This window comes from Pseudopodoces humilis, chromosome 5, assembly GCF_049639895.1.
Source record: "Pseudopodoces humilis isolate 2021_Gansu_Grassland_sample_001 chromosome 5, ASM4963989v1, whole genome shotgun sequence".
Lineage (NCBI taxonomy): Eukaryota > Metazoa > Chordata > Aves > Passeriformes > Paridae > Pseudopodoces > Pseudopodoces humilis.
The window spans coordinates 49,068,654-49,095,907 of record NC_142204.1 but is presented as its reverse complement, the minus strand read 5'-3'; the positions used below and the strand labels follow the sequence as shown (position 1 = coordinate 49,095,907).

The 27,254-nt window shown below is 41.2% G+C and overlaps 1 protein-coding gene across 7 annotated transcripts in view; it reads right to left on the bottom strand.

Moving 5' to 3' along the window:
* MET (MET proto-oncogene, receptor tyrosine kinase) overlaps positions 1 to 27,254 on the bottom strand; it is a 122,197-nt gene that overhangs the window by 80,299 nt on the left and 14,644 nt on the right. The window contains exon 2 of one of the 7 annotated variants that reach the window (XM_014248980.2): positions 23,616 to 23,762. In XM_014248980.2, coding sequence (XP_014104455.2) covers positions 23,616 to 23,762 — 147 coding nt within the window. Of the gene's footprint in view, positions 1 to 7,135; positions 7,297 to 7,651; positions 7,745 to 7,879; positions 7,988 to 23,615; positions 23,763 to 27,254 lie in introns of those variants that run through there. The other 6 variants (XM_014248985.2, XM_014248981.2, XM_088055192.1 and 3 more) reach the window with 6 other exon arrangements.

The following is a 27,254-nucleotide window of genomic DNA, read 5'->3' as shown; positions in this document are numbered from 1 at the left end:
TGTGGAAATTTATAGTGAGGAGCTGACAAGATCTTGAAAATGTCACAGGAGAGGACATTCCCAGAAAAGAAACTATTTAATCCTCTGAGAAGGGAAAAGGACACAGTGAAATGTTGCCACTACGTCATGTGCTCTGGTAATTTGTTGGTAAGGCCAGTGTTTGGAACACTAGGAGAAACAGACATTTGGGAATTTCAGATTCTGACTACAATAGGCTTAATAAACCCTAAATACTAGGAAATGAAGAAATCAGAGTAAAGCATAAAGACACAGTGCACATCTGGGTCCTCTGTCTGTTTTCAACTCTTGCATAGTTTCCACTGAAGGTGATATAATTTACACCCTGAGTTTTACTAAAGGCACCTACATTCTGACTGGGGAAACACCCCTTTTTACTATTTGGAAGTGCTGCAAACACACAGAGTGATAAAACTCATTATCATACAGCACTTCCTCCTTGAATACATATAGGAAGACAAAAGAAAAGTGTTCAAAGTTTTCCTTCATCAAAGTTTTCTTTTCCTTCATCAGAAGAGTTAAACAAGAGTTAAGACAGTTTTCAGTCATCTGCTGCAAGCTAAATTGCATCTTCAAACATGAACAACATTTTCCGCTCATCTAAATGGATGATAAATACATTTTTTAGGGTGAAATCTGGATTATTTTCTCTGATGCAGAAGAGCTTTATCACACAGGAAGCTCCACATTGGCTCACTGCTTACTGGAGCCCATTACTGTTTGCATTATATCTACTCTTTAAAAGATTATTAATATTGCAATTGTATTTTTTTTTCTTACTTCAGCTTTGAGCAGTTGTAAGAATGATATTGAATTCTGAGTATTAAAAAGAAATATTTTCCCTCAGGAAAAATATTGGCCTCTAATCCAAAGAGCAAAAGCAATAAACCTAAAGAGTTTAAAGGAAAGGTTTTACAGGACAGTAATATATAACATGTAAAATTAGTACCCCACTCTCTAGAAGCAGACAGGAAAACTGAGTATAACTAAAGTAATTAATTTAACATTTTCAGTGACATCAGGAGAGGGTAATTAATCACCTTTTAACATTAATTCAACTACCAACACCTTTCATTGTCTTCAGCAAGGCTGCCTCACTCTTTTATCCTGCTTTCTTGGAGCTAACAGAATCTGATCTATTTGGATGAGAAGACACATGAAAGTATATATAATAATACCCATATAAAGACACCCTTAACAGATATATAACAGGATGTATAATAGCAACAGATAAAAGGATATATAATTCCCATAACAGAAATCCTAATACAATTTTAAATGTAGAGCAGTCACAAAGAGAGCAATCCAAGCCAGAGTTACCCCAGCATATATCTAAGACAAAGGAAGCTTGTAGAGTTATTTCAGCTTGTCCTTTTCTAGTTGTGCTTTGGGACAATCCACAGATTTGGGATTTTTCTCTGGGCCTACTTGGAATGCTGGGCTTACTTGGAAACTTGCTACTTTTATTCTCAAAGGATCATCCATGATGTGGGTGTGTAGGTGGGGAGAAACAAACCCCAATGTCTTAATAAATTTCTCTGATGGTCCTAAAATTCTGGTGATTTAGTTTGGGTCAACCAATCCAAAATGCACACTTATTTATGATACAGCTAAAGACAAAACAATAAAAAGTCATGTATGTCTCTAGGCATTCATATGGCACAATAGACTTCTATCAAGCTTGAAATCTCACTAGCTAGATTAGCTTCAAAACAAAGTAAAAGAAAGGTGAGGTTCAGCATGCAGCTCAAACAAGCTAAAGAATAAATGAAGAAACAAAAGAAACATTAAGTTAAGAAACATTAAATAAGTTTGGAATTCTAACTGTAGATGATAATTGCTTTCATCAAACTCATCAAACATGCTCAGAAAGGATTTGTTTCCACAAAATTTAGATGAAAATAGATAGTTCCTCCAGGACTTAACAATTTGTGCAACTACTAATGAGAAAAATTTCATGTCAAAAAAAGATACATCGACCTTCTATTAAAGTCAAAGAAGAGAAAATCCATTTTTCAAATATGAACACATATGTGCAGACACACACAAAAGCAGACCTAAGTCCAGTGTCCATGAAGAGTCAGTGGCAAAACTCCCAGGGACAACCATGAGGCCACAGTCATGCTCAGGGCTCTTACCAGGAAAGTAGCACAACCACACAAACGGGTAAAAAAGCCAGTTTCCTAAGACCCACAGGTATTGTTGTAGGCCCTGGGGGTTTGCAGTGGGTGATAAAGGGACTGGAATTCAGCTGAGGGCATGTTCTGCCAGATGTGGGCAGGGGTAGAAGCCGGCAAAGCTGTGGCTGGGTGTGGACATCCCACACCAGGGCCATGTGGTTCTCAGCCCTAACAAATGCTTGGTGTAATCAGTCCACTACTCCAGGTTTCTCCCAGGCCCACACAGTTGTTTAAAAAGAGCATTATTTGATGCAAACCAGAGACCTTAACACTGTATCTCACAAATAACTGTAACTTTATTGCCTAATTTTATGGTGGTCCAGCCTGGTTACCATTGTAGGCAAAATGCCTCCGAGTCTCATCACCTCTCCCCTCTGAAGGAGGTTCAGCTACGGCAGGTAGGGTGCAAGGGCACACCACAAGGTCACATATCTACACACCCCAGATACCAAGAGGCAAGAGTATTATATATGCTATATTTTCTGGTCACCTGCTCATATCTAAACAGCTGAAAACCCTTCAGGTATTACATGCCATCCTCCTGCAGAAGGGCTACCACCTGGAGGCCACCTGCTGGCCTGCTCTTTCTAAAGAGAAGCAGAAAATTTTATGTGACTCTTCAGTCACAACCAAAGCTATTACTCTAGCCATTTTATAAAATAAATAATACATTTGCCAAATTTCATATCCGTATGCTGAAAGAAAATCTGCCTGAAGCAAAACACTTCCTGTGTGGGAAGTGAACAACTTGCGTTGTATAAAATTGTCAATAAAAATTAATTACTTATTGCTTAAAGCTAGCTGTCTTTATAAGTGTGCCTCCTCAATTAACTGAATCCGTTTGTAGAAGTGTAACTGAGAGGCCCCTGTGCTTCATCATCCACTCCAGAGCCATGCTATTTTGAAAATAAAAGACCTATATCCTGTCCAAAAAATAAACTCTGGAGGTGATTTGCCATGTTGCCATTTTGGATTACAAAAAAATACTCAGCCAACACACAGGGGAAGGCTTAATTCCAGCAAACACACACATAAACAGGAAACCTCTCTCCAGTCAGAAGGTATTTTTCCCTTCATACAATGGGGTTCAAAGATGTGTCATCATATAGTTTAAAACAATTACTAAGGAACCTTACCATTTCCAATAGTTTAGGAATAGAGTTGGCTTCCAAGTTGAAAGCTTGTCTGAACTTGCATGGGAAGCACACAAACACTAACAAATATATGCTGGCTTAGGCCTGTGCAGAATTTTTAATCAATAAGCATGTCAAGCTGGGGGACAGGGAGGGGAGGGAATCAATTTTCAGAAGGCAAACGGTAGCAACTGTAGATTTAATCCAATTGCAGATGCAATCCCTTACTATTCTCAATATTTTTGAAAGAAAGTAGCTCTATGGCAAAGAATGAATTTTAATAAATGTCACATATTTAGGTTTATTGCTGAACTTTTAAATTTATCAAGCTAGGTCATTGATTCTTCACAGAAATTATAACCATATATAACATGTAAAAAATATTCTGATACTGTTTAGCTGGATAAACATCAAAATTAAAGACCTGCAGTAAAGGAAAGTAACTTACATAAAAAATTGTTATTTCTGTATAACTACAGGAAAAAAAGATGTGCCAGTGTGACCCTTCAATGTGAGGCTAAAGCTGCAATGTACACAACAAAGTGGATAGCTATCAAATACCATGGTGATGGCCATGGTGTGAACACTTGAGCAAAATGAAAATCTTCTGAAAGCATTTGGCAATTTTCCTTCCACATGCATTTGCAACCAAATTTATCACTAATTCAAACAAGAACCTTTTGCTGCCTTCCATACAAAAGGACAATTGCATTTTCATTTTCTTGGGATAAGCAGAAGGAACTATCAGAGCTATAGGATGCACAAAAAAAAAGCATTTTGTTTAAGAATTTTGAGATTATTAAACTCCTCAGCATTGCAGAAACTCTTCTGTTATTGACAACTGCTTGAAAAATTAAATGTTCTGGAGCACTTGCTTCCCTGGAGACTGGCATGTTGGGAGGAGAGGTTTCAGACCACTCACTGCTTCTGTTGCACCACGTGCACTCTTGTGCCTGGCTTATGTACACAGCCTCTCCTTAAGATATAAGCATTATAAAATTCTTAAAATTTGAGGGTTATAAGCCCCTCAAATTATTTATCTCCATGTATATTTTCTACTCTCATATTTGGTATACCCAATTGCATCAAATTCAGTGAAAGTTCATCTGAGCCAAGGGGACTCAGTCACCATCCAGCCACATCAAGTGACTGAAAAAGATCACAGCGTGACTAAAAAGTTCCAGAACAGATCAAAAACCATGGCAATCTACTTGGGAACACTGTTTGCATCAAAGGAGTTATATCCTGGACTAATGTGGTCTGATAACTTTACCTCTCTTTTCTTTTTCTAATGTTTAAAATTGGATGGAAAAAAATACTTTATCTTCTTGTACAACATCATAGTTTTCCTCAAGGCAAATAGCTTGGCAATTTGCTAGATTTGTTAATGCTAGAGGAAACAAGTTAGCACACATACCATGTGTTTGAATGCCTTTGGAAATTAGATTGAAACACTGATTTGATTTCCTAAAAGGTATCTTAAACAAGGCAAGGTTAGAGATTTGGAGAGTAATGAGAATTTGTGTGACTTCAAACAGCTCTACATAAAACAGACCTGATATTCTGGGGGGAAAAAGGTCACCTAATTATTCGTTTCCTGAAGGCCCTGTCTATACTACATTTCCCCTGGGTAAGGAAACTGATTTAAAAATGGCTTCTGCTAACATGTTTGCATCAGTTGCTATGTATGAGACAGAGATTGTTAAAGCCACTGCTGAGAAAAACACAACATTTTTGTAAGAGAACAGAAACCTCCTCATCTTGGCTGTAGCAAGAAGATTTTATCCTCAGACTCCTGCATGGAGTTATGGTCCTGCGTCCTTGGTGATGGCACGCTGCTTGGGGCAACGTGGCATGACCACCAGTGGTGCGTTGCACAGGTTTAATTACCAAATACAACATTTGCGTAGGAAGCAAAATCACCAACTGTGGCCACAGCAGACAAGATGCACAGGTTGATGGCTCAGCTGAGGGTAACAGCCTAATGAAACATGAAGTTGTGCCACCAGCTCAGAGAGACAGCAAGGTAGCAATAGGGAGGTAGAAAGCCTGGACATAAGAGTTACACAGGAACCCACCACAGAAGTGACGTTGCCACCCAAAAGCTTAGGAAGGCATGTTTGAAGTTTCACACACTGCATGCATTCCTTCTGCTTTGCACCAAACAGATCTTTGTAACCCTCTATTGAATTTTGTGTTTCTGTATTTTCAGAGAATGCTGCTCAGCTACCCTGTCCCTTTCTTGTTCAAGAAATGATGTGTAGTGCTGAGAGAGCTCAAGCAGGATTCCCCTTACACTAGATATTTCACAAACACAGATGGAAATGCAGGACCTCTCCTTGCTTTCTGCCTGAAGCAAATAAAGTCTAGACACATCCCCACCACAAAGCAATCGTGGCACAAAGCAGATCACCCAGTGCTCTGTGACTCCCACTGCTGCAGCTCTGGCTCGCTGGCTACCCCAGCATAGCACGCTGCCGGCATCAGGTTCCCTTTGAGGCTGCAAAGGCTAGACTGCTGCTCTTGCACTGCAGCCAGCTGTGCCAGTTAGTCTCTGGAGTTCTGGTAGCCAGATTTGGGAGGCAACAGGCTTTGAATTTCTCATTTGAGCTGAAAAATACAGAGCAGGAATTTGCAGACCATAGAATAATAAGAGTAGGTGGGTTGCCCCCTCCAATTGCATTGGACAAGCAAGAAGAGGTTACAGGTCATCAGCTAAGGTACCAGAAAACCATAAATGCCAGAGAATCAGGATGGGAAAGGCAGTCCTGGAAAAACAACACTTGCTACTTAGTTTTGCATTCATTGAACCTCTGCCGAATTTTGGATTTCTGTCTGCCTTGCCCTGATTCAGTGAGCTCCCATGCATCTATGGCTGCACTGTCATCTACACTTGAGCAAACAACACGTCTATGAACCCCTCTCCAGCCACAACATGTGCACTTTAGCTTACCAATAAAGAACTGCTATGCAGTGATTAAGCTCTGAAGAGAAGGGGAAAAAAAAAAAAAAAAAAAAAAAGGAGAGAGAGAGAAACAAGAAAATCCTTATAGAATAATAAAGAAAATTCATTCCCTCCCCACCAAAAGGCACAGAAGTTGACTCTGTCTTCTGTAAATAGTGAGATGAACGTTTTACAAAATATCCCGGTTTCCAAATGATTCAGTTTGTATTAGAAGACAGAAAAAGAATCATACAGTGCTGAAGAAGGATTAGTGCACAAAGAACAAGTGATACAGTCATTCTCCAAGTTACTTTGTTTTCAACATGCAGCTCCTGCCAAAGGCTAGCTTTTTGCTCTGGCAGTGTATGATCTCTAAACATTTGACCAGCTCTCTGAGAAACACGTGAGATACTTTTTCTTGACTGATTATGAATCTAAACCTCTCAGATCTGAAATAAAAAGACAACAAAAAAGAGACACCATCCTCTTTTTGCAGCTGGACAATGAAAAAAGCACCTGTGGGATGAAAGCAAATGAACTACCACACAGCGCATAGGTTCTTCGGGAAAAGTATGCACTGCAGCTTGAATAAACCTCCTACAGGTTACAAACGCACAGTTTGTTAAACAACACTGATATTTGATTATTAATCCCTATTGATGTAAGTGCAAAACTTCCAATTTCTAAGGAGTGCATTCAGTATTTATAAAGCCTAAAGCCACATAATTTAATGCTGACATGGAAACAGTGGTGGAATGCCATTATATGAACCCTTTGCGATTTGTTTACCGTTCGAAGCAAATTCCGCTTTTAAAAATGGGAAAAAAAACCCAAATCCAACAACCAAAAAAAAGCCATACCGCAAGGAAAACTGTGAACGCCGCGCAACCAAAAAGTGCACATCCCCAACTTGGGGAATCCCGCAGGCTCACCCTGCGCCTCACGGAAGGCGGTCGGACCGGCCACCACGAGCGCGGAGCCACCGTCTCCGAGTTGGAACTTCCAGGCTGCACTGCCGGACACTGCCCCGCGGCGCGCTCCTGCCGCGCCCGCAGAGCGGGAAGGGGCGGGAGGGGCAGCGCCTCAGGCTGCAGCCGAGGGGCCGCTGCCTACAGCATCCCGGGAAGCGCTGCCCCGCCCGCGGCAGCGGCGTCGCGGCCGTTCCCGGGTCCCAGCGCCCTGCGGAGCCGGGGCGGGGGCGCGGGCAGTCCCGCACCGCTGTCACCTGCCCCCGCGGAGCCCGGCCCGCCCCGGGAGAGCAGCGGCTCCCGCGAAGTTCCCGGGCGGGGCGCAGCGCAGCACCGTGCCGCTGCCCGTCCTCCCCCGCTCCCGGCTCGTCTCGCTCCCCGCGTCCCCCCACGGGTGCCGGTCCTTACCAGAGCGGAGCGGGCTGCGCGCCGGCACCACCGCCGGAGGGGCGAGCGCTGCGCCCCGGCGGGCTGGGTTGGCTCCGCGGTCCTGGCCCGGCAGCCGGCCCAGCCCGGGCGGGCGGGGCGGAGCGGAGCGGGGCGCAGCCCGCCGCCCCCCCGCGGCCCCCCCCCCCCGCTCCCCTCCGCCCCGCAGGCTCCGGCTCCCCCGGCCCAGCCCCGCGCCGCTGTCCCTACCTGGGGGCGGCAGGGGCTGCGCGCCCCGGCGGGCAGGAGCGTCCCTCCCTCCCGCACGGCACCTGGGCTGCGGGGCGGCTCTCCGCGCCCTTCCCTCCGGCGCCTCCGCCGCGCTGGTGGCGGCTCCCAGCGGTAAATCAGCCGGTCCCCGCGCTCCCTCCGCCCCTCCGGCGCGGTCCTGACCTGCCTGTGACTCACCACATTGCAGGAGCCCGGGTGCTCGGTGGGGGGAAGGAGGGAGGGAGTGGGGGCCTCCTTCTCTCGCTCCTTCTCCCGCTCCTTCTCCCCTCCTTTCTTCCCCTCGTCCCTCCCTGCCAGGCGCCCCCATCCCGGGGGCAGGAGGGATGGCTGTCACTCCCCAGATGGGGAAAGCAAGGAGGGGACCCTTGGTGGACCTTACCCTGCACCTCGGCGTTTCCAGGCTAAGTGGACACCAGTGGTGTGCGGGCTCAGCCTCCCTCCTCACTCACAACCGCTGGGCACCCCCCATCAGGTGTCAATGCCTGACTGATGATAAAGCCTCACCCTGAGAGGTCAAGATTTGGACACCCCATGGCTTGTCCCCAGACCCCCCCAGCTTGTGTAGTAGTGAACGAATTTAGCCCATATTTCACTATCATGGTGTCAGTGCTGACTGTGCTTTAAATGTCTACCCACAGGTAATTCAAGTAAATTACCTCAGTTTATACAGATGGTTAAGTGGCTGTCTCCCCCACTATGTGCTTCCTACAGGGTACTAAACTGCACAGGTTGGGGTTTCTCCCTCACAAGGTTTGCAAAGCAAATGATGACTTCATCTTTCAGAGGTGCTGAGAAACTGAGTCACTCAGCAATACTGCCTGTGCAGTGTACACTTGTGGAGCTGCTGAGAGACAGCAAGTCTCAACACTGGGGCATGCAGCAAAGGATGCATCTTTTTTTCTGGTAACGAGTTTCAGCAGCTACTGATTTAAACCAGATTTTAAGTGAAAGGCTCCATATTCCAGTAGAAGTTCCTGGAGACATCTATTTTCCCTTTCCTTGCTTCCTTTTTTGGCCCCATCTCTGCCCCCCTTAATCATACCATTTAGACCAATGAGTGTTTTTTGTGAGTGAAGTACAAGGAACTGTAAGAAACACTGCCCAGTTCCATGATTAACCATGGGAAAAATGTCAGACCTTACATCAAAACGTTCTGTAAGGAAAATTAAATATTTTATGTATTTGTTTTAGGCCTTGGATGTCACCATGATGCGTACAAAGACAAAGCTGTACATCAGCACAAATTGTTTTAAAAAAGCAGTTAGCCAGCCTTCTGCTAGTCTTCAGCACTTTCACAATTTATCTGTCTCCACTTTCCTATGGACTTGCCGGCATTAAAGACGTCTAACCTTGCTATAAGCTGATTCTGTGCAAAAACAGATGTGTGATTGAGGGCAGCCTGCCCCCCGGCTTTTCCTTGAGAGGAAGTTGTAACTGCAATGAGGTCTCCCCTCAGTCTCTTCTTCTCCAGGCTGAACAGACCAAGTGACCTCAGCTGCTCCTCATATGGCTTCTCCTCAAGACTCTTCACCATCTTTGTAGCCCTCCTGTGGATGCTCTCTAGCAGCTTTATATTTTTCCTACATTGTGGCACCCAAAATTGCCTCCAGCATTCGAGGTGAGGCTGCCACAGCTCAGAGCAGAGCAGGACAATTCCCTTACCCACCTGGCGATGCTGTGCCTGCTGCCCCCCAGGACAGATGTTCTTGGATGCCAGGGCACTGCTAACTCAAATTCAGTTTGCCATCAACCAGGACCCCACAGGTCCCTTTCCACAGTGCTGGTCTCCAACCTCTTGTTCCTCAGTCTGTTCACACATCCAGTGTTGTCCCATCCCAGGTGCAGAGTTCAGCACTTGTCTCTGTTAAACTTCATGACTTATATAATTTAATTTCTTTGAAGTCTCTGGAAATCTGTTTACTTCAATAACCTTTATTTCAATTAATACTCAGCAATAGTTAGAAAAGGAAGACACAGTGCCAGACCCGCCAGGGAAAAGCATGGCTACAATTAGACTGTACTGCTAGCTGGGCTTTGCAGTGATCACTGTGCACCCATACAGCCACACCAGATTTGGAAGAATCTCCCATAAAGGTTTTGAAAGAAAGTGATAAAGATTTCAATCCAGAGTTCATCCTAAGGCCAGCCCCTCATGTTTTCTGCTCTAAGTCTGCTTCTGAGTTCGCTGTGCACCTGCCTGGGCTGAACAGCCAGCGCCCAGGCTGTTATCAGTGGGACAGCCTGTGCTATTCTAAAGCTAACAAATGGATTGTCACTAACATAAAAAGGAGAAACAGATGTTTCCTTTCCATTTTGACCATGCTGATGCCATGTTATTTTAGGTTACTTTTATGAGACAGTGACACTGCACTGAGGCTTTGATAATTGTCTGATACTCCTTTCATCATGCTTGCAATGATATGTGTGCACCATGAACAGCTTCTCAGAGGCTTTAAGCACCTTTAAGGTGCAGTCATGGATGAAAAAGAAACTATGACCTTCTTATTCATCATCTTGGTTTCTTTACAGGTTTTCCTAACTTCTCCCTCCTGTCCAAAAGGAGCTGGTCCTCTTCAGTCTGGCATAAGATGGTGTGACACATTTTAGAAAGCTGACAGCACTGGAAAAAACAATTCAGAAGTGTGAAGGAGAGTCTGTGAGGGTGTTCAGTAAGGGAACTGGAACGCACCGGCAAGTGTACTGGCACATGCTTTCCAGCCCTGACGTGTTTTGAGATAGGAAGCTGATGAGCAAACCATATCGCATTTCCAAGAATACAAACATAAAGTTAGAAGAATGAATTGCAAGGCTATGTTGAAGTTAAACTTTCAAGTGTAAACATGAGGAATGAAAACATAGGTTGACTTCTATTTCTGTGCATTGGCAGTAGTGCATCTCAACACACCAAAGTGTCCACTTCAGTTTTATTGGTTTCATTGTGACTTCTGTTCAGAACCTAAGAAGTTATTTATCATAAATACAGGTAGCAAAATGAGGTCCATAGTCTTATGTATCCAATTTATACTTAATTTCAATGAGAAAAAAAATATATTTAAATACCTCTGCAAATCTGGATCTAACCACATTTTCTAAAAGTGCAGAATCAAACTTGAATCTACCGTGTGTTGCTGAAGAACCACACTCTATATGGCACCACAGCTATATGGTACTCAGAGGATTTACTCTTTGTCCTCTTCTGCAGTCATTCACACTTTTGGGAGCAGATATAAAATGCAAATATCATTGTGAGACTCCAGAGACTTCTGACTTAGCAAAGCTTACTCATGAGTAAATGATTTCAGAAGGAGCAAGACAGTGGAAAGGAATTAATTTAATGCTTAAGAACACACAAGACAAAGATCTCTAGAGCTGAGCTTCATAGTGGTGGGTATCAGGTACCCTCCTGTCTCAGAACCCTGCAACAGGGACTCAGAGTAGCTGAGTCTGGGTCTCCCTGGATCGTTGATAAACAAAATAAGGGCCTTAGGTAAACCCACCCAGCTCACCTGCCTCACAGACCAGTGATCCAAGGGGAAAATTACAGTGCAACAGCCTGCTGGGGTAATGTGTAGCTGTATTTCCTGCATATTCACTGGAAGGCAGCCTGACTGCAAATGCCAGGGGCAGTGCAGGGAAGAGTTTGTGCCTGAGGCACATTTTCCTGTGACTAGTTTGTCCCCTCAAGTCACTCTGACACAATCTGTCTTTCACTGTCTTTCCTGGGCTCAAAAAGCATGCAGTGGGCAGGGAGACAGTGTTGACTGGGGGACTGGGCTTTGGAGAAAAATGCCCATGGTGTTGTTTGCCTCTCTGGAAACCAGGCTAAATATCAGAATTGCTACTTAGATTTCTAGATTCCAAAGATTTTATCATCACTGCATTTTATGATATTTATTATCTAGCCATTTATTAACTAAGGCCATAGATTCTGAAAACTGAACAAGTACTTTCTGTTTGTTTGTAGGAGGGTCAACATTGTCACTGGAAGAAATTTCAGCCTGTGACTGGTAGTTGCAAAAGTCCCTTGCAAAGCCAGGAATACAAGTCTGCAGTAAGAAGTCCTAATCTCTAACCACTAATCTACCCTGGGCAGTTCTCCTTTTGTGTGGAAACACAGATCATAACCAAAGCTGTTTCCATCTATCACACATGGATGATAGGTGATTTCTGAGTAAAGGGAAGTCTTTTGTTTAACTTTATGAGGTCTTCCTCCTTGTTTGTCTTTCTCCTTGTCAATGAACATCATGACTGGGCCATTCTAAAATCCAAATGGTGAATGCATCAAGTGTAATTCTTGAAAATGGAGGAAAATGTTAATGGGGTTAATGCATCTGAAATCTGGATTGTCATGGCTCTATGTCCTTTTTGTGCCAGTCCCAGAGCCTTGGTGATCATGTGGGAGACTTGCACAAAAAGTTCAGGAATCCAGCAAAAATTAATCACTCAAAAGAATAAAGATTAGTTTACAGATAGATTAGCTCTTCAAATCCATCTGCTATGCAGTAATGTGAGTGCTAGTGCTGCAAAAGGACGAGGTCAGAAACCAAGGAGGAGGGTGGGCTCATAGCAGCCAAGATTTACATCAGATTTAACTGGAGGGGGCACCTCACCCTCCAGAAGGCAGGGGAGGAGATGGTATGGATCTCACTGCTCCCCACCTGAACCTTGTCTCCTTTCCTAGTGGTGGTGAAATACATTAAATCCCTGAATCCTCTGAACATACAAACCCAAAAAATCATTTCAGGGATGGAAAGCTGAATAGTCTTTGTGTTCACATCCCTGAAAATGACAGAAGTGCAGTAGCCCTTGGTTGAGCCACTGAGCTCACACTGCAGCAGCAAATGCTTTTCAGCACATGCTGTAGAGAACTTTTCTAGCATAGCTCAGCATGAACTACTTCAGGCAAAGCACAGTGACAAAATCCAAACCCAGTACCATATATGTGCCGCTTTGGAAGAGTAGATTTGTTTGCATAACTGAAAACAAACCTGATGATACTCAAAATTAAAATATTTACCAAGTGAAGAAATTGCTATGTATAATATTTAAATGTTCACCACTATTGCACATTTAGTTAAAATGCATAACTGTTTCTTGACATTGGTTTTGGTACATTTTAAATGAATTCCATCACTAACACCTTTTAATTTTAACTTCAGACATGTTGCTTTTGTTTAGTAGTGAAATCACTTATATTTTATATTTCCAGGATTATTTATGGACTAGCTATTAGAAAGTTTCCTAAAGTCTCTTTCAAGTCTGATTCCTGTAATGCAGGTGCAGCCTTCCCCCCACCCCCAGTTTGCTGTTTGTATTTACAAAGGGCACAACATCCAGATCACTGAAAATAGAAAATCTGCCTATTTAAAAGCACAGGAACAAATCCTGCCTCCAGCTATGTGTGCACCTGGTGAGCAGGGGAAGGGTGTGACTATGCTAACACGCGTGTGAGCATGCATGAGCAAACACAGTTCTGATTCAGACTGCTTTTGGAGGACATAAGCTTCACTAGAGGTAATCGGATGCCTAAAATTAAGCACTTGCTTTAGTGAGGTGATGCTGAGTGCCAGGAGCATTTGCAGCCTGGCTTTTACAGTTGTGCTCATCCTTGCAGGTCATGGCACAGCTCTGCAGTTGCCATTTACACAAGTAATATTCTTGGTGAGCTCCTGTGTACTGAAAGAGAGCCATCACCTTCAGATTTCTCCTTTGCCTGGAAGCATCTCAGAATGCTACTGTTTTAAAGTACTGCTGCTGTAAGGACTATCTCCAAGGAGTGGAACAGCGATTTTGAGGAGAAAAAGCCCCCTTATTTTCTGCTAACTTACTTGCATTTATAGCACTTTGTCTGTTTTCAAATTAACTCAAAGATTCTTTCCTCAAGAAATTATTTTTCAACATGTGTGAGAGAGGAAAGCATTTTAAAACAGGAAACCATCTTTATGAAACTTCGTAAAATGCCAGAGAATACAGAAAAAAAATGAGATGCTGTATCAATCTATATTTTCTTGGCATAACATTAACTATGTGTCAAGAGAAGATAAAGGAGAGGCACTTTAGAATGGCTTGGTAATGAAATCAATTGCATAAACAAGTGTTTGCAGACTTGGGAACTTGTGTCCTAGCTTTCTGCAACTACCAAAGTGGAGGTCTTTGGCAAAACCTCAGACTGATGTTGTTTATAGTGGCAATTTGCCTGACATGCTTAGTCTTGAAGAGCTGTATCTAGGTGTCATCATTATGTTTTCCCCACGTCTAGGGGCTTAAACGCAGAATTATTTGTCAATTTGGAAAACCTGGTCGCTTTACCTTGAGCGTGTAAAATTTGTCTTGTACATCTCCTTGAATAATTAGAGCACAGTTCTAAAATCTCATAGTGGCTTTTTACTAAATGTCATTAAACATGAGATGTTTCTCAGATGTGGTTTAGATTGTGTTGCATTTTATGTACAATACCTATTCTGATACATTTTTAAAGATAAAGAAATGTATTCTGTTACCAAGCCAAATTATTGTAAGTCAGTCTTGGATTTGGTTCATTATCATTAAAGAATCTACATTTTAAAGTTAACTTTAGAATAACATAGTTGATTCTATAATGATGTAAGTATATGGTATTTGCCAAAAGCTCTATTTCATAAGGCTGGTTTAGGATACAGCCCAACTCATGAGGATCTTGATAGGAGATCATTCCTTTCAATAACTTCCATTATTTAATTAGACACATGTGCTGATTATGAATGTAATACTATGGAGAATGAAGTCAATGTTAAAATCCCATAATTTTAAATTAGGCAGGAGCACACCCATAACTTGTAGCCAGGAAATATTTGTGTACTTAACAACATCTATACTGATAAAAGTACATTTATTCACCAAAAATACCCAAAAAAACAAAACAAAAAAAAAAGAAGGAAAAAATTCAGAGTGTCCTTATACTATTAATAAAATTTGATTGTTTGTACTCCTTTGGGAGCTAATAGCACTGTTGTGTAACATACAGGGAGAAAGCATGTTTAAACATACCAGCAAGTACTCAGGTGAGCTTAAAGTTTAACTTTGAGTTTGGGAACATTTTCAAATCAAATGAAACAAGGAATTTAGAGGATATACTGAGCCAAACCAAAAGGGATTACTTCAGCTTGGTAATTTTATGTTTCACTTCCCTCTATCCGCTGAGAGATTTTTAACAAAGGCAAAATTCAAAGTTAAAACATAGGTTTTGTAAGAACACCTTACTGATTTTGGTCACTTTCATAGATTTAATTTTATCTCTAAGAAGGAACAAAGGCACCCCACCAAGAAGAGGGCAGCAGGAAAGAGGGGACCAGTAGGACAAAACCTATCCAGTTCTGGAGATTTAGCTGTATAATGAGTACATCAGAAGTGAGAGACTGGAAGTTGATGCTTTTTTTTTCAAATTAAATCATGGTACTCACTCTGAATACCTGCCCAGCCTGCTGTGGAGGGCTGCGGAAGGCTCAGGCGTTGTGCTCTGGTGTTCACTGGGCCCAGTGGTAGCTGTGAATCTGTGCCAGTCCCTCATAGATATGGTGACAGTGTCTGCCCTCACTTTGGCAGGGGTGTTTTTAATAGCATGCTCATTATACAGAAATATTTTCATTTGACAGACAATTTAAATGATCGTATAAAAGCTGCAATTACCATCAGGACAAATCCAGCTTTGATTGACTCCCACATTTGCTCCCAAAGTTTGACTCTGAACTAAGAGACTAGAAAGATTTTTACCCTTCTTTTCTTCGTTTTCACATAGGCTCTTCCCTCTTATTTCTGTCTCCCATGCTAACATATTGAAGAACATCTCAAACTCCTGCTGTCTTAGTCCTCCCCAAAAGTCAGTATTGGGAAAAGTCAGTACTATTAGCTTCATTTTACCGATGGGGGACTGGGGAACAGAGAAAACCACTGTCTTGACTAAGTTAACACAGGAATGAAACCTCTAGAGAGGGGGAGGTATGAAAGTAGGTCTAATGTAGAATTATCTTTCTGAATGTCCAAAAATCCTAAAGAAAATATGGGGTTTTTTTTATGCCCAAATAGGTCAGAGAGGTAAGACTCATGTGAAAATAAAATTAAAATCACAGCTCTGAAATTGGGACCCTGTGCTATGATGCTAATTCTGAAAATATTCTTTTTGCCAATGTTGTGTTGTTATCTATACATTTGTAACTTGTTTGTTTATCTGGCTGTGCACATAACTGCTTGTTTGTGAAATCCAGTGATTTTTGTCTGCAACCATTTAATGAGAAACAGGGAAGAAGTCAGAATTATTAAGATCTTCTGCCTTGAGTGTCCTGGTCACCATATGAAGGTCACCTTGTTCACCTTGGTGAAGCTGGCTTGTGAGGTCAGCTGGCTGCTTCAAAGTGTCCAGGTCACTTCAGCCTGTCCTGCCAGTCCCCAGAGAAACAGAGGAACAGGGCTGAGAAACTCTCAGGAGCTGCACTGAGGCCAGTGCAGGAATAGCCATTTGTTGGGGGTTTTCAATTTCCTCTGAAAGTGCAAGCTAGACAGACCTTTTACATCTTAAAGTCGCTTTTAATGCTTTTCTGAGAGCTGAAATGTTTTGCAAATATTTTGCTGGTATTTGTTAGTGCTCTTTAATGACAATTATGATGTAATAACTGTTAACATTATCTTAGAATGCTGCGATGTGTCTCATTGCACACATCCTATTGGCATTAATCAGGAGACAAGCTTAATCTCAACCCAAACATGTCAGGGGAGTGGCTGGGGTGGAGGTGTGACTGGAGATAAAAAGGAAAGGGTGCTGCTTTCTAGGAAGGAAAGGAAGATCTCCAGCCCCATCACCCCACTGTGGGGTGGCCTCTGTGTCAGAGGTGGGCTCTCAGCCATCCTCTCACCCAGGCAAGACCCAGATCACTTCATGTGCCTTTTGAGTTGCCCAGGGATCTCAGTCTAGTCTCCTTTTACAGCAAAGAGCAATAGAGAGAAAAACATCTGAGAATTTAAATCAATGCATCTAAAATATGAAGCATTTTATTTTTCTTCATACATTTGATTCAAAATTTAGGACATCTTCCTATTTGGGTCTCAGTTGTAGACAGGTAGTCAGACAAGAAGAACCCAGCTTTTTTTGTCTGAGTGCTATGAGGGAAGTACCTTGGAAAATGCAAAAGATGGAATTTTCAAAACCAATCAATTTAAATCAACTCTCAATGGGAATATTCTTGGTGAGTTATCTCCAGTTGTCCAAGAGATTTTGAAGCAGGCCACTTTGCTTTTGAGGAAGAAAGCAAACAAAATCCACAGCTGAAAACATAAAAACCCAACACTTACGCAGCTCCTAAATTTATCCAAAATTTCCTGACTCTAGACTTCTTGGTTTTTTTCTTGTTATGAAAGGTAGCATTAGACCACACATTGGAATTCTGTCTTTTTGTTAAGATTAAAAGTGCAGCAAAATATACAGGGAAAAATTCATTAGTTGTGATAATTAGCAGTTTTACTAAAATCTCATTTAATATATGGCTAATGAGGCACCTGATCTAGCTGACCTCCTGATCTTCTTCTGCCACAGTAGTTTTGAAGATAGTTCTTAAATGGACACAGAGAGATTGCAGACATTTGGGGTCATTCAACACTCTGTTTATCTTCTATTGTTCATATCCTGGCAATTCCAATAGCCTATAAACATTTACTTTGTGTGGAGCAGAGCGCTATTTAAATCTGAAAGTTTCCAGTAAGGCACTTCCTAATCAAACCTCGGTGTATTTTTCACCAGCCTGATTGTAAACCTTGCATGCCTCTGTCCTGGATGGGAATCTGCCTCCATGCCTTTTGAAAGGATTCAGAAGTGGTTCTGCTGGTCCCCCTGCCCAGTATTAGAGCTGAGTGACACTTCTCTGAAAGGCTGCAGAGGTTGCCCTCAGACAGAACCTGTGATTTAGAGACTGGCCAGGTGTGGGCATCTGCAGGTAGGTCTGAGGTGGCAGCATGACTTGGGCTTGCAGCAGGACACAGGTGACAAAGCCCTGAGGAAGGCTGAAAGCTCTGTCATAACCAGGTTTGGCCTGAGCTGCTGGAGATGGAAAATGTTCAGAGAAGATGAAAGGCTGACTCAGGTAGAAGGGTAAAGTGTGTCTTGTGTATGCTGGGACTCACTATAGATGTCTGCCTGATTCCTGGCCTGGCTGCTGGTATAAACTACACCTCCACACAGTGTGACATGAGTAGCCAGCTCACATGTGGACACCTGCAAGTGGGCACCTCCAGGTGGTTGTCTTCATCATACAACTTAGTATGGAATGGCAAAACAGCTGGGACCACAGCTGAGATTTTATGCATGGGCAAGATAGTCTCAGGAGAGAGAGAAATGAAAGGGAGTAAGAGTCAGAGCCATGTGGAGAGTTGGAGAAGAGGTGAAGATCACACAGAGGAGTGGTCAGGAGGGAACAAAGGTACAGTCACAGACATGAATTTTTAAGAAGAGCACTATAGCTGCCACGGAGTTGTTTTGGAAAGCGGTGGCAGGTTGAATTAGCCAACTGTGCAGCTTTTTGCTCTGAGAGGCAAGTAGGAAATCCCCAGCAGCTAGGAAATCCCAGCAGCTAGGAAATCCCAGCAGCTAGGAAATCCCAGCACCAGCTCTGCTGATAACAGCTCTGTGTATTCATGGCCCCACCATGGCCTGGTGTTTATTGAAAGGCTCACTAGAATAAGGGAGGAAAGCTCATATTGGATGTTGAAAAGATTGAAACTGACGTACTGAGTTTAAATAAGATTACACTAATTAATCATCCTCCTGGGAATCTGACGGATCCTGACGGATGTGATCTATCCAATCACATCCATCTTCTCAAAGGGACGGCCACTCCACGCGGGCCACCCAGCTCCACTCGGCACAGAGCCAGCAGCTGGGGGATGGCCACAACCCCAGCCCTTGGGACCGAGCAAACCAGCCTGCAAACAGCCTCACAGCGGGTGCAAAGGCAGTGGTAGCCAGGGAATTCAAAGAAAACCACTTGCTAAATCCTTCATGACCTTTCCCTTCATTTACAGTAGAGATGTGGTGTTTCCTGGGGAAGAGTAGAATAGGACAAGGGTATTTCTCCCTTTAGATATTCTTAGCAGTTCTGCAGTCTTATTATTTAAAAAAACCATAATGCAGATATGTTTACACATAGATAGGGACATATTTTGTGTTTTCCAGATAAGGAGCTTTTTGTTAAAGAGATCTGATATGAGCAAAAAAATAGGCCTAACATTTAATAGTTTTGCTAAATAACAAAGTCAATGTTTTCTGAATAAAAATGAAATAGAGAGAAGTTGTCATTTTTTTTTTTTTGTCTTTATGAAAGTTGATTTGGAAGACTGGCTGGTTTTTGGATGTGATGTTCTGATTGCTGGATATGTTCACATCTGAGTTCAGAATCCTTCACAAGCTTCTGTAGACACCCCAGCACTGAACACCCAAGGCCATGACAGATGCCTCACAGGAAGCCAGCTCCATATTTTTATTACAACAGTTTCTGCCTTTTCTTAGAAAAATAATTTTTCCTTGACAGGTTTTAGAGACAAAGAAGATGTGTCAAATAACTCCGCAAATTTTTCAACCAGAGGTAATAAATATTATGATGATATGTGATATCAAAAAATATAATGATTTTAAAAGAGTATTAATGTTTTAGTGTACAATACTTAGAAAACTATGACACTGCCACCTCGTGGATTCTGAGATAATATCCAGATCATAATTTATCATCCTTATTTACATAGTGGGGTGTGTGTAGCACTTCAACAACAAAATAGCTCATCTCTTACCACAAAATTTTTTTTAGCATTTAAACTTCTATTGATATAGATGTGATCTTACTACGATTTATGCAAGCAAGTCCTTAAGTTCCTAAGACTTCCTTCCTGTTTGAAAGTTAGGAGACATTCTCACATAAGCAGTGTAGTAGCCTAAACTTGACAATTCTTCTCTCTACAGCACCCACAAAAGCTAATGCTGAATTGAGATGTAGCAATACTTGCAAATTATACCTGGAATTTAGTTCTTCTTAAATTGTTGAAGGCTGCTATTATATGCAATGAAAAACTTCTCCATATGTAATTGTTCATAGTGATATAACCTAATTTTATAATTCACCTCTGAGAAAATCTGGGTATGTGCATCAGGGGAATCTTTTCGCTTGTGTTCTTCTGCATGTGGGCTCTGAAGTGCTCTATTCTACTGGACCAAATGAATCAAGGAAAAGTGAAAAAAGCCAAAGACTTTTTCTTCCTGAAGGATCTGAATAATTCCTTCAGCACATCATCAGTGACTCCCTAATGAGTCAAGGCATGAGAAAAAAACCCCAAACATATTATGGCAACTTCAGAGACATCTTTGCTTTTTGAGTTTACCAAGAACAGCACCAGGATCCCAAATCCCATACATGTGGGAACCAATATTTGAAGCAGAACTCCAGTAAAACATTGCTTCAGCTTGATGCGCAGCATGGATCCATTCTGACACCAAACTGTTGGTAGATGTAATAATCAGTGATATCAATATTTGTGTCAAGGCAGCTCTTCCCCTTAGGGGAATGAAAAATAGCACTTCTGCCCATTTAAACTCAGGTATGAACACATTTGTGAAAGATGAGTTTTTGTGCTGTACAGAAGCTAGGGAAAGGGCCTTAAATCCCCCAAATAAACAATGCCTGAGGACTGCTGTAGTAGAAAAATCAGAAAATAGACACCATCACTGAAATAAACTCCATTATGGTTCATATTTAAGGCTAGACAGTGATTCATACTGTTTCACTAAACTCAGCATGCTGCAAAAGGCACTTGAAATAATTAACACTTAGAATTAAACTACTTAGATTTCACATCATCAAACATTTAACTTTCTGTAATTCCCTCTGCAGCTGTGATTTATTTGCATTTATTATTTTCTCTATTTACCACTTCTTGGTTTCTTTTTGAGTTGCTCGTACTTCCTTCATCTGTAAGTCTGAACACTGACTTATTGTTCTGGCTTCAGCTCTTGTATCTTTCTCATACACTTCTGGCTAGCTAAAAAATGCATTCCATCAAATATAGTTTTAAAATTGCTAAAAGGAGATTTGTTTAATTTTAATAATTGCTTTCACCGGACTTGTTATTCACAAAATGCATGCTCATTACTACAATTTGATTGTTTGATATTGGAAGAATGTCACTAGATACATTTTTGTATTTGTTAAAAAAAGATTTTGTTTTGATAGTGTTTAAGAGAAAAGGGGAAGTCTCCTTATATCTTATGCTTGTATCAACAAATATAGATCAGAGTTCTCAATATGATCAAGTTGGAGAATTTGTGGAGACAAAGGCCTGATAGATAACTTGAGAAGAATGGACATGGAACACGTCATAAAATTCACCAGCTTTGACAAAATGCACTTGGAAGTTATGGTTTCAGCAGGAAATTTTAGAAGGTGTTTGTAGTCATAGGAATGAGAGAGAACCAGGGAGAGACACTGACTACATAAGTGTATAAAAATTGGTACACTGGACCAGGAGAGAAGTCCAAGAAACCGTCAAACTTCTGAGTCACCCACAACATATGTTTGTGGGAAAAGCAGACTAACGAGGCAAACATACAAAGAAAATTTTCCGTTTTCCAAATCAATTTCCAACAGTCTGCACCCAGAAGTCTTCCCGTGCCAGTTCCTGATTCCTCAGAGTTTTGTTTCATTACTCTTGATGGACATTTCTTCCATCTGCTTTTCCTGTCTTTTGTACTTGCATATACATATGGCCTTCAGTGTCTTCTGCCAATGAGTTCCAATATTTAACTAAAATCTGTGGAAGAAACCCTTCAGCACTTCCTCCTGTACATTTTAACCTCTCTGCCTTCTCATTTCATTTTCTTCTCCTCTATTTTAAGAAATATTGAATATTCTTTTCCCTACATTTTTTTTATCTGTAATATTTGATTTCTTTGTAAGCCTTACATTTTCCTCCAGTTGTCACTTTTTTCAAGCTGACAAATCCTAATCAATTTAGTCTCTTTTTTAAACATCATCCTAGTTAGTGTATTCAAAACATTTGTATAGTTCTACCATGTCTTAATGTCAGTCCCAGAAGCACATATAAACAAATATATTCAAAACCAATTAATTTTTCTTAAAACTAATATAATATTTCAGATTTTGAGAATAAACAAGTTTCTTTTGGAGTTTGTTTTCATTCAAAGCTATCCTGAGAGTTGGTCGCTAAGGTCTCAGAAGCCAAATTAATTCAAGCTGGTTGTGAACTGCAAACCCATGTGTGCACAGTGGTTTCTCCTCTGTTTTTAATTTATTGCATGTATTTATTATATATGTGTATATATATATATATTTATTTATTATATTATATATAATATAATATATTATTATATATTGACTGTGAAGTACCTAACTCTTGTGCTTTCCCAGTCAATTTGGGAAAAAAAAAATCTGTTTATCCCTCAAGGGAAATTACAGGAAAATAGTAGCAAGACTATCAGATTTTGACTGAGTTAGTCAGCATCCTCATTGAAAAATACCAGGTTAAGAAAAACAAAACAGGTCTAACTGCAGTCTTCAGTTGGATAATTTACTTGCTCTCAAAGTACTTCCAAAGGAGGATAATTTTTTTTGTTGGCTTGTGTAGGTGGACTTGAGGGGTAAAATTTGAATAAGAGCTTTGGTTTATACCACTGTGGTTTCACAGGATATTCTGGTAAACATTTTTACTTACCTTCTGAAAATTCTGCTATTATTATCCTTTATGTGCTTAGTATTTGCTGAAATAGTTATTAGTGAGACGATTGCCCAGTGCATGCTCAGATTAAAACCTGGAATAATGACAGAAACTGCTGGTCAATGCCTCTGACCAGAGCAAGGGGCTCAGAAGAAACTAAGGACTGGGATCTGCCTCCTGTTGATACCCACCAGAGTTTTTAAGCTGACAAAAACCCCCAAATTTCATTGACAAGCTGCTTTCTGTAAAGCTCATCACCTCAGAATTCAAATCCTATAGCTCGAGCTCCTGTAACTGATGAAAATGAAATTTATCTAATTCTGAGAGTGCAAAAGCCTGGTGTGTAATATAAACTAGCCAAATCCTCTCTGTAGTTAATGGAGATGGGGCCTTTTGGAAAACAATCATTCTCTCTTCTTCAGACTCCATTTTTCATCATGTTCTCAGCAGAAATTTAGCATTCTTGCTAGGTGAATCCCATCCTGAGAGCCACATGACTGATATTCAAATGGAAAACAAACTTGCATGTGAAAGAAACAGCAAATAAGGAACCCAAGGGGAAACCTGCCAGATAACCTGACTGGTCCCATTATTTTCCTCAAGGCATCTGGAATCAGCTTGTGGCAGCACTTCTTGCTCAAAGCGCAAAATCTAGGAGTGGAAAGATGGTCATTACTCAAAGTACTAAAAAAAGGTACCTCCCACAAAGGTGTTAATTGAAGAGATTAAGTCAGCAGTAATCCTCTGAGAGCAGATATCAAACACTGCTCATTGCACTGTTGTGTTGCAGCCTCAGCTTTCCCTTGGCACTTTTCAGAGCTGACAGGTATTTGCTTCCCGGCAACTCTGTGGGTGGATGCATGGACCTGTGCTCTGGTGCAGCTGGCTTCACAGGCAGGGTGAAGTGAGATGCTGATAACAGCACCCTCAGAAGCCTCCACCATTTTCATTACCTTCCCCGGGGAGCACACCTTACCTGCCAAGGAGCAGGTTTGTCCAAGGCACGTAGAGGCTGCGTGGCTGTGCTGCAAGGCGAGGTGTCACAACATGGGAAGCAGTCTATGTGGGGCTGACTTCTCTTTTGGACAGTGGCCCTGCATCTCAAGGCTGGCTGTCCCCAGCACTGCAAAATAGAAATACGTTGGTTAAGACAATGCTCAGATAAACTGAAGAAACTACAACAATACTTTGTTTGACAGAGAGTGTTATAAACCACAGCGTGAGACTAGGGAGGTTGTCATCAGAACATTAACAAGACAGTATTTTGTTATTTGAAATTACCTTTATGCTTAGTTCTCCAAACACTCACATACACACATATTCACACACAGTCTGGCTTTCAGTGTGAAACCTAGAGAGCCTCTTATGTTATATATGCACATAATCTACCCCTGCCATTATTATTTCTTGGCTTTTTGTACAGATAAAATTCTGATTAAGTTTCAGCTATAACAATGTATTTAAGTCCATGGATAAGATTTTTTTTGATTCTTTATTCTGTCTTGCTTTTTACAGAAGCATTTTTCTTGTCACATCAAGAAAGATGGGGTGTGAACATGAATTATTTCAGACAGTCATAGCATAAGAAGTTTAGAAATTTTAGTTATTTGTAATCTTCATTCAGGGAGGGGTTGTTTTAAATTTTTCTCCATGAACCAATGTCACTCGAAGAAGGAACTTACCTTAATGAAGAACTACATTCTCCCTAACACTGTTGCACCAATAAACTGAGGTTCTCTGACAGAGAATTTTTTCATAACAGAAGACCCTTCTGGAACTGGTCTAGGGAGATATGAGAAGGTACAAGGTGTGACAGTGTTTCTGTGGTCTGAACATGTTCAACGGAAACTGGGCTAAGACTCTTGAAATGGTTTCAGAAGACAGCAGTTGATGATTTGTTCCATACAGAACATCTTCATGTTTTCCACCAAAAAAGTTAATTATCAGTGTTCTTGGCAATAAGGAACTGGCCTTCTTGTAATAAGCTTCATTATGAATTTAAGATTGCCAGGAATATTAAGTATTTTGACCTGTTACAGTCCATTCCTCCTTAGCTCTGTTGTCAGTACGCAGCATAACTAAGCTAAATCTAGGTTAGAAACACCTCTCAGGACTGGAAACACTCACAGTGAATATAGTGGAGGCAAATCCCAGGATTATAGCATTTCCAAGAAATTCAGAATTCAAATATTCCTCTTTCTCATGATGTTTTTTTAGCTTGATCAAATGCATATACGAAGAGTTTTAGGAGGACAGAAAAAGTTCAGTCTTTTATTGTGACAGTTAAAACATTCATTTCTGTTCCATAGAATCATAGAACGGTTTATGCTGGAAAAGACCTTTAAGATAATCGAGTCCAACCATTAACCCAGCACTACCAAGGACACCACTAAGCCACATCACTTTTGTGCAATCATATCCATCATAATGTGAGCCTTTGTTTTTTTCTGGTTGTAGTTCTGCTTTACATAATTCTCAAGAAAAAGGATAGGAAAACAATCAATTGTATCATCAAGAGGAGACAGACTGCAGAGAATCCTCCAGACCTTTGGCACAATATTTGACAAAGACCTAGCCAGTACTCAGAGTACACTTTGCAGACTGTCCCATCCCTGGCTGCCAGGCTTTTTGCTTTCTCCTCCAAACTTCTACAATCCACCCAAGACTGAGTTACAAACCATGCACACTCGCTGATTCCCCGCTTTCTGAGAGTAGGGAATGGAGTGGGGATGTGGCAGGACCATCACACGCTTTTTTCAGAAGTGGCCAGAGCACTTTGCTAGGGGTGTTGCACACTACTGGTGCATCCCTGTGTAGAGGGGAGGCAAAACTCAGCTGATTACATACATTGAGATGTTTTTCCTTATTCCACTATAATTTCTACCTACTATATATATACATATATATATATATATATGTATTTTTTTTAGTAAAATGTACTTCATGTCCAAGAGATAGTTGTTTCATTTCAAACTGAATATAACTGCAAATTGTACTGCTGTGGATCTTACTATTAATGTGATTATAACAATACCACATGAGCTGAAATGAAGGAAGAGTACAGATGTTAAACAGCGTGAAGAAAAATTATAGACTACTTGGAGTTTACATTCTGGAGCTGGGAGTCAACCTGAAGATGAATAAAACAATACCAGGGCATATTCCTGTTATTTCCAGTCAAGATGATTTCCTCTGCTTATCTGTAGCCTACTTTAAAATGTATCCTTACTTTTTTCTCTACTACCAGCTTTATTCAAATGTAAGTCTATTGACTTTAGCAGAGCTCTGATATTTATCTCATTTCCTCAGTGTATTTTCTAGTCTTAGCATAACTTTCTTCTACTAAAAAGCCCTAGGAAAAAGACCTGCCAAGGTTTATTTATTATATGCAAACTGAAGCTCAGCATCTGCAAAATGGTGGAGGCTGAAACAGTATTATTAGGTGCTGACCCTGTTCCAAAATCCTTTCACAAGCCTCTGAAGTTAGCTTGTTATCAGATACAGTACTGGGCTGAGTGGACCTATCTATCTAACATGCTAGAGCCTTTACTGTATTCTTGTGATTGCAACTCTATTGTTAAATTATTTGAATCCTCCCTTAGGAAGCCTAATCCAATTAAGCTAACTTTTAGAATTTGAAAATAACAGCATGAATAACAAAACCCAGCATAACTAACAATTATGGTTTTTTTCACAGTAAAAGATCAGTGATCAGAATTAAATAATCCCACCAAACTCCCTTCCTCTTCATTCTGAAATGATGTATAGCTAAACACAAGAAAGAGAAATGGCCAGTCTTTTTACACATGACCAGCAAGTTCCGACTGAATTTGTCACAGCAATACTTACGTGACGAGCCAGAAATCGTGGAGGCATCCTAGGATCCTAGAATTTTTGTTTCTAGAGAAAATAGTTAAGGTCACTGGGCTAGTAAAGAAGAAGGCTTGTATTCATTGTACTCCAACTAGAGCCTCAGATTAACATTTGGAGCTTTGGTTTGAACAATGTCAAATACCATAGTCCTTAGAAGCAGAAGTACAAATATCTGCTCTTAGAATTAAAGCTTGTATTCTTTTACCAAAGCTTATGTGCTGCTACATTTTAAAATATAGAATCACATATGAGATCAATGTGGCAGCATAGGATGCTAGGAGGTAGGAAGATACCATGTCAAGGATGGTACCTTCCATCCTGTGGGCTGGAAGTCTGGAACCCTTGGCTAGGCTAAGAGCTGGGGTCCCAACACCTCGTTTCTTGTACAACAATCTGGAGATCTTTCCTTTTTTTGTTTGGCAGCTTAGTAGTCCAGGAGCTCACCTGAGGAAGTGGGTCAACACTTAGATTCTTCCACTTGTCTGGTGGGATGGGATTCAGATCTCCCATTTCCAAGGTGTTTCTGCTCATTTTCTTATTGTGCTTCTGCTTCCATTTGGCATCAAATAGATATTTATCACTGTAGGAGCAGCATTTTTAGCTTTCATGTCAGCTGTAGGAGAGGCAGTCTCTCTCTTCTCTGAATGATTTATGCATGTGATCAGAAGCATCCTCAGATGGGAAGAACTGAGAATGCCTTTATGTAGATGACCTAGCAGTCTGGATGATAAAGTTGGAAGGT